Source organism: Camelina sativa, chromosome 17 (genome assembly GCF_030686135.1).
Source record: "Camelina sativa cultivar CO46 ecotype springtype chromosome 17, ASM3068613v1".
Taxonomy (NCBI): Eukaryota; Viridiplantae; Streptophyta; class Magnoliopsida; order Brassicales; family Brassicaceae; genus Camelina; species Camelina sativa.
The window spans coordinates 23,082,423-23,090,172 of NC_141896.1; the positions used below are offsets into that span (position 1 = coordinate 23,082,423).

At 38.1% G+C, this 7,750-nt stretch overlaps 1 protein-coding gene and 1 pseudogene across 1 annotated transcript; both read right to left on the reverse strand.

The window, feature by feature from the left end:
• Window positions 1-743: 743 nt before the first annotated feature.
• Window positions 744-2,121, reverse strand: LOC147924228 (uncharacterized). Its single transcript, XM_087496672.1, has 5 exons — window positions 2,033-2,121; window positions 1,689-1,821; window positions 1,303-1,590; window positions 989-1,213; window positions 744-908 (listed from the first exon to the last, which is right to left on the reverse strand). The coding sequence occupies exons 1-5, from the start codon at window positions 2,119-2,121 to the stop codon at window positions 744-746; spliced, it is 900 nt and encodes a 299-aa protein (XP_087352798.1).
• A 1,150-nt stretch (window positions 2,122-3,271) lies between these two features.
• On the reverse strand, window positions 3,272-7,119 carry LOC147924229 (uncharacterized; annotated as a pseudogene).
• Window positions 7,120-7,750: the final 631 nt, after the last annotated feature.

Consider the following 7,750-nt stretch of genomic DNA (forward strand, 5'->3'; position numbering starts at 1 on the left):
TAGTCGTTATTTAGCGACTATTTAACGACTATATAGTGTTGTCGTTAATTTGTCGCTGCGTTGTCGTCACTTAGTAACCAAATACTGCGACAATTTGCCGACAATTTAACGATTATAGTAGCATTAGTCGTGTATTAGTCGCTAAATTTAGCGGCTAATCTGCGTCAAAGTTACGACGTATATACATGAATAAAACTTGCAATACTTTAGTCTGAAATTAGTCGTTTTATTCTACGACTATTTACCCTCTATTTAACGACAATTTGCAGACTAAATGACGACTATATAGCTACTACTTTGTTTTATAAAATAATGAAATTTACTGGTTTTTATTGTTTTTGTAATCCTGATTTTAATCTTGCTTTAATACTGAATTAGTAAATGAAAAATCTAATGAAAACACCTTCCAAAAACATAATCATAATTGTATTAAAATCTTCACAAACACAAGTTCAAAATAGAGATCAAACCAAAAGCATAGAAAGAACAAGTTTATAACACATACAAACTTAATACAAGAACTTAGTTCATGAGTTGAGAAACAAAATGCAAGGTTGTGGAGTTGATCATGGAGTTGATGATGGAAGATTGTCCTCTTCAGCTGATTGAGAGGCTATAAACTCCATGTAGGCTGGATTAGTGTGGCGCATAAACTTTGCCATCATTGTCAACTCTTGCTTTTGCTCAGCCACAAGGAGAGCAGTTTTTTCTTCTCGAGCAGCAGCTTCAGCGTTGAGAGTCGCCTAGATTTCAGCCTGAACTTCAATCTGGCGTTGGGCTGCCTTCAGTTGCTCTTGCAGTGTGAGAAAGGCTTCCGTTTGTGATGGTTGGTTGCCCTTGCCCTTGCCAAGAGTAGCTTTGAGGCTTCCAACACCATAAGGAGTTCCACGTGAATCCCTCTCAGTGCACTGTTTTTAGAAAAAGAAAAACAGTAAGTAAAGAGCTAAAGAGCAAAACAAATGTATGATCGAGTGTTAGGCTACTTTACCTCAAGAAAGATGGCAGTACAGTCATCGGTGGTGAGCTCCCGACGGTGTGAAGTACCATCTGAAAGAGTTGAATCTGCCTCGAGCTCAGCCATCTTTTCTTGCACCTTCTGCTGATAAGCTTGATGAATTTTCTCTGCCTTACCATCAACATAAGAACCATCCGGCTTTGTATGTGTTTTGAAAAAAACTTCACCCATACTGACCTCTCTTCCCAACTCCTCTTCCTGCAAAGATAGAAATTAAACAATTGTTAGTACTAGATAATATAGAAATGTTGATAAATGAAACTAACAAAATAGAAATGATTTAGTACCAGATCATCTTGGATTTCCCTATATGACTTAGGCCCTGATAAGTGGATGTGAGGACCAAGACCATTACGGTCAGACATACGGCACTTGGAATAGGTGGAACTCCTTTGCTGTTGTTCTTCAGTATCCCAATTAGCAACCATCACTTTCCAGAGGTCACCTTCAATCCATGTTGGTTTTATTCGAGCCGTCCTTGCATCGCGAACCATGCCCTTCATCCGGCGGTTACAGATGGTGTTGAAATGTTCTTGAACGGTCCCTGTTATCAATGGATCCCAGGTGTGAGTTTTCTACATAACAAAGAGAGAAGGAATTATGTTAGTGAAATCAAGCAATAAACATAAGTATAAAACAGGTTACAGTATAAAACAGGTTACAGTGTTCTTACCGCAAACTCAATGAAGTATCTCTCTTTTCTATCGGGAGGCACACAAGACCAAGTATAATATGGACCATCGAATTTGTTTGTAAAAATCTTGGTAATCTTCCGAACAAGTTGGCCTTTTTTGTCCCGATCAAACCTCCACACACACATGTAAACAAATTGTAGTTAGTTTGATAGTTAGAAAGCTCAGTCAAAGTTCTTAACTAACTCAGATAATCGAATGCTAATTGTTTGTCATATTAGAAAGCAAAACATACTTAAGCTTTGTCTTAATTAAACGAGTCACATATTATGTTTGTGTATACTTAAACAATTATACACTATGAAAACAAAGAAGCAAAACATACCAAGTCGTATTCTCCAGTGGGGTAGGAGATAGAACTGTGGTAAACGTCTCATGGCCAGGCATCGTGAGGAGGGCGGTTAGAGATTGCATCGTTTCATCCTGGAGTTGAGGCTCATAGTTGTTGCCTTGCGAAGATGGTTGACTTCCATGGGAGTGATGCGTTGGAGACCGCATATGATCCTCCGGTGGATTCGCATCATAGTTCTGAACCTCAGGCGACGGAACAGGTGGATCAGGAAGTCGATTGCCGGAGCTCTGGAAAAGGGTCTGTGGCGGTGGGAAGTTCCGGAAATGCAGTGGTCATACTTGTTGGGGCATAAATCGTTCTTCCTCCGATGGTGTGAATGGCGGAGGAATTCGAGAAGTCGGGGTGAAATTGTACTGCGGTGGTAGCGGGTTGGTTCGATTCACGGCTGTGGATGGGTTAGACGGTCCGGCTCTCTGAGAGACGTTTACGACAGTGGATGGGTTGGTGAGATGAACGGCTGGGGATGGGTTGGTTCGATTCACGGCTGTGGATGGGTGCGTGAGATGAACGGCTGCGTTAGATGTGGAAACTCTCTGAGAAAGGTTAGGTGCAACCTTTCTCCTTTTTATTTTCTTAACCGCAGGATTCGACATGAGCTGAGGAAGAAGTGATTAGGGTTAGGGGAAGATTGATGTGGAAGGAGAGGTCGAATTGATTAGGGTTAGGGGAAGATTGATGTGGAAGTGAGGAAGAAGGAGAGATCGAATCGATTAGGGTTTAGGGGAAGATTGATGTGGATGTGAGGAAGAAAGAGAGATCGAATCGATCAGGGTTAGAAGAAACGAAGTGAGGAAGTGAGGAAGAAGGAGAGATCGAGTGTTAGGTTTAGGTTTTGTTTTTCTAATGGATCGAGTGTTAGGTTTATGTTTTTAGTTAATGGATCGGATCGAAATATTTTGGCCCAAATGTGTTTTGCCCAAAATATAAGACAAGTGTTACACAATATAACCGATACGTTTTATCAATTTACACAAAAGAGAAATTGGTTCAGATGGTTAATGTACTCTGACTGTAATCATCAGACCTGGGTTTGAGTAACCCCAATGTCATATATTTTTTTTTGTTTTTTAAAACACATTAATCTTATATTGATTGTATAAAACAATAATCTTAAAAAATATAACAAGGCCTTCCAAATGTTTATTAAAATAACCATTAGATTTTATTAAAATACATAATTTATTTTACATATCTTAAAGCACCAAAATGACTTCAGGGTTCTTCGTCGTCTTCTTCATTATCTTCCGAAGACGATAAATTACACATAAATTCATCTTCAGGTTCCGCGTCTGCAACATCGTAGTCAATGTTTATTGGTTCTCTACTTTCCAAATTGTCTACTATGACATCTTCAATTGTGGTCATCAATACAGCATCATCATTTTCTGTTTGCAAAAGACTCGGTTCTCCATCAATGTTTCCCCTCGGATTCACCTTTAGATCATTGAGCCATAAATGCTTCGGTTTCTTAACGTATGGGTACGGAATACAACAAACCTGTGAGGCTTGGGATGCTGTTTTGCAATCAACATGTAAAAGTTACACATATTATATATAAATGTGATGATGACAATAAATAATTATTCGTTTAAATACTTACCTAGAATAAATGGTTCGTTTTTATTGTACTTTCTGGTTGAAAGAACGTCTACAACGCCACCATTACTTCTCCGAGTGCCTCTACCAATTACAGGGTCATACCACTTGCACTTAAATAGTGTGATCTTCAACCCAAGCATCCCCTCATACTCAAGTTCTATGATATCAGTTATTGTTCCATAGAAATCTGCAGCATCAGATGCATCCGCATAATTTTCACCTTTAACAGAGATCCCATAATTACATGTCTTTCGTCCAGCACCGTGGTTCTCTGTATGAAACAAATAACCTCTTGTAAAATACATTGGCCATGTTTTAGCCTTGTTCAAAGGTCCATGCACAATTTCTTGAACCCAAGTAGGAAACGGATTTGAGGCGTTCCAATAACTAACCTGCATATATATATATATATAGTCTTGCTATGTTAAATAATAACAATAAGTACAATATGTATATCATGAAAAATGGTTTAACATACATATTCTTTAACCCAAGAATGATATTCGTCAGCTCTTTTTGCGGAGAGTTCTTTCTCGGTAAGTCCTGGATATTTTGCCGAAATATAATCCTCGAACATACTATATAGAAAGATAAGATCACCAATGTATGTATATGAGAAAATATAGTGGAAATAGATATCTAAAAATGTAACTAATTTGTGATATGTAACTAATTATATACCTCTCAATTGGCTGAAAATAGTCACAATTCCGTAAAACATATGCGTGTGCGCAACGATAGTCATCACGTGAAAGCCATATTTCATTCATTTCTCCACTTGGACGGCCAACTTGAGTAAATATAGAAGGTACTCCAGGGACATGATATTCAAACGCTTCACCTTCATCAAATCTTGTTAATCTGACCAAATAATTAAAAAGTAATTAGTATGACTATTAAATTAAATATCACATAAAAAATTCTCTTAATAGCTCACCTTGATTTTGTTCGTATATTCGCAGAAAAGTAGTGCTCAGAGAAATAAGCAATCTCGTCATTGATATATGATTCAACAATTGATCCAGCCGCATATCTTTTGTTCTTTGCTTTTTCTTTCAATTTTTTGAAAAACTTTTCAAAAGGATACATCCACCTATATTGGACAGGGCCTCCCAATTCAGCTTCGTAGGGAAGATGTATAGGCAGGTGCTCCATCACATCAAAAAAGGATGGTGGAAATATCTTTTCCAAATTGCAGAGGATTAAAACAATGTTCTGTTTTAGAATTTGAAGTCGACTTGTTTGCAAAGTTCTCGAGCATAAGTCCCGAAAAAATGCTCCAACCCCTACAATATTATATTTAGTCAAACTTCAACACAATTACTCACTTCATATATATATATAGAACATTAAATAATTAATTAAAATACCTGATAACGCAAGGTGGACATGGAAACATGGCACTCCATGAAAACATGGCAGTCATGGCTCTTCATGCCTGAAAACTTTCCATTTTCCATATCAACACAACTAGCTAAGTCTGCTGAATAGCCATCTGGGAATTTCACCGAGTATTTCACACATTCCAATAAGCTTGTTCTAGCTTCGTCTGTCAATGTATAGGGCGGGAAAGGTGCTTTACCCCTACTATCAAGATGTAAGTGTGGCCGAGAACAAAACTTTGCTATATCCAACCTTGACATGACAGAATCTTTTGATTTACCTTTCACACGCATAAGAGTGTACATGATGTTGTCCAAAAAATTCTTCTCTGTATGCATCACATCAATATTATGTCGAAGATTAAGGTCCTTCCAGTACGGTAGCGACCATAAAATGCTTTCCTTGTGCCAGTTATGGTCCTTTCCATATCCATGCATCTTCCTTTCATGACCATTTCCACCGACGTCCTTGGTTCTTGGAGGATTTACACAATTCAACCGCTCAGAATAAACTTGCTCACCGGTCAAGGACTCTGGTGGATAATCTCTTGTAGCGTCTTTTCCCTTCAAGAAGTCTTTTTTATTCCTCCTCAAAGGATGATCAGGAGGAAGAAATCTCCGATGACAATCAAACCAACATGTCTTCCTTCCATTCGGTAGATAAAAAGACTTTATATCGTCCATGCAAACTGGACAAGACAATTTACCATGTGTTGTCCATCCAGATAACATGCCATACGCAGGAAAGTCGCTTATCGTCTACATCAGCACTGCTTTTAGGTTGAAATTTTGGCCCAAGGACACATCGTATGCATCGACTCCGGTAGACCACAACTCTTTTAACTCATCAATAAGAGGTTGGAGAAAGGCATCAAGAATAGCTCGCGGATGGTTTGGACCAGAATTCAGAATTGTAAGAAACAAGTACTCAGCATCCATGCACATACCAGGGGGTAGATTATATGGCGTCAATATCACTGGCCATAATGAATGGTGACGCGACATCCCAAATGGATTGAACCCATCAGTACACAATCCCAAATACACGTTACGTGGTTCTTCAGCAAATTGAGGATTTTGTTCTTGAAAATACTTCCACTCCGCTGCATTAGACGGATGACTCATTTCTCCCACCTTTGCTTGGTGCTCGGCATGCCATCGCATTGCTGCTGCAGTTTTGTGACTCTGATACATTCTCTTCAGTCTATCACCAATAGGTAAGTACCACATACGACTATATGGTACTTTGGTTCTGCGTCGGTCATTCTTAGGCTTCCATCTTGGTGCATCACAAAAAAAACATTTTTCTTCCTTTTTGGCATCTTTCCAGAATAACATACAATTGTTTATACAAACATCAATTGTATGATATGGGAGTCCTAAATTGCGCATTAATTTCTCTGTCTCGTAATGAGAACCCGTAGCCTGGTTTCCCTCCGGTAAATAATCAGTCAACATTTCACATACTGAATCCACTAACTTTTCACTCATATTATAATCTGCCTTATTTTGCATAACTCTAGCAGCTAAAGATAATTGTGACTGACCTTCACGACAACCATCATATATTGGATTTTTTGCACTTTCTAACAAGTCATAGAATTTTTTTGAATGGTTAAGTACTGGTTCTTCTACACTCTGATAACCCCCATCCCATTGATAATTATCATCATAACCCACATTAGAAGTAAATGCATCATTCACCATATCCACATATCTATCTTCTACTACATTACCCACTTCCTCACACCCACTAATAAATGTCGGATCAACAGTACTCGTTCCTATATCCATATTAATTTCTTCCCCATGCTTATACCAAACATAATAATCTGGCATAAACCCATAACTAAAAAGATGATTCCAAATTCTAGTCCCTAGAAAACGCTTCCCGTTTTTGCACCTACTACAAGGGCAAAAAAACTTACCCCCGTTTTCTTGTGCAAAAGGCTGGCTATTTGCAAATTGCATGAACTGCTCCATCCCGGCTCTGAACTCTTCTGTAAAATTTCCCGTCACCTCATCGATCCTCTTGTACATCCACTCTCGGAAATTACTATAATTGTAACTTCCTGACATTATTAGAAATCTCTATGATCTCGTTTTTTTTTTTCTTGTGTGGCTTTGTGTTCTTGTGAGTGAGTAAAACGATTGGTGAGCTCAGTTTATATAGGCATATTTAGCGACTAAAAAGTGACTATATTACGTAGTCACCAAATATAGGTACACCTACTCCGAATGCTAAAAACGTGTTTTTATACCAACTTTTAGCGACTATTTTGCGACTAATTTTTGCGACCCGCCGAAAATATCAAAAAATAGTCGCTAAATTAACGACTACACAAACAACTACCTCTTAGTCGCTAATTAGCGACTATGTTGCGACTAAGCTTTGCGACTCGCCATAACTATCGCAAAATAGTCGCCATTTAGCGACTAAAATAGTGACAAAATCGTTTAGTCGTTAATTAGCGACTAAATAGTGACTATGTTTGATTAGTCATAAAACAGTCGCAAATTAGTAGGTAAATGGTCGCTAAATTTAACGACTATGTGTATAGTCGCCGATCGTAGTCGCAAAACACGTATTTTCTTGTAGTGTTTTTAAAAAAAAAATATATATATTAATAATAATAAATAAAATACAACTAGTGGTCTCATATACACTAGCCACCTAACCACAATCACAACAACCAGCGGAATAACAAAT

Coding starts and splice junctions, on each gene's coding strand:
- LOC147924228 (XM_087496672.1), bottom strand. CDS start 2,121: ATGCAATCTCTAACCGCCCTCCTCACGATGCCTGGCCATGAGACGTTT. Junction 1,822..2,032: donor CCACTGGAGAATACGACTTG/GTATGTTTTGCT, acceptor GTGTGTGTGGAG/GTTTGATCGGGACAAAAAAG. Junction 909..988: donor GTACTGCCATCTTTCTTGAG/GTAAAGTAGCCT, acceptor TTCTAAAAACAG/TGCACTGAGAGGGATTCACG.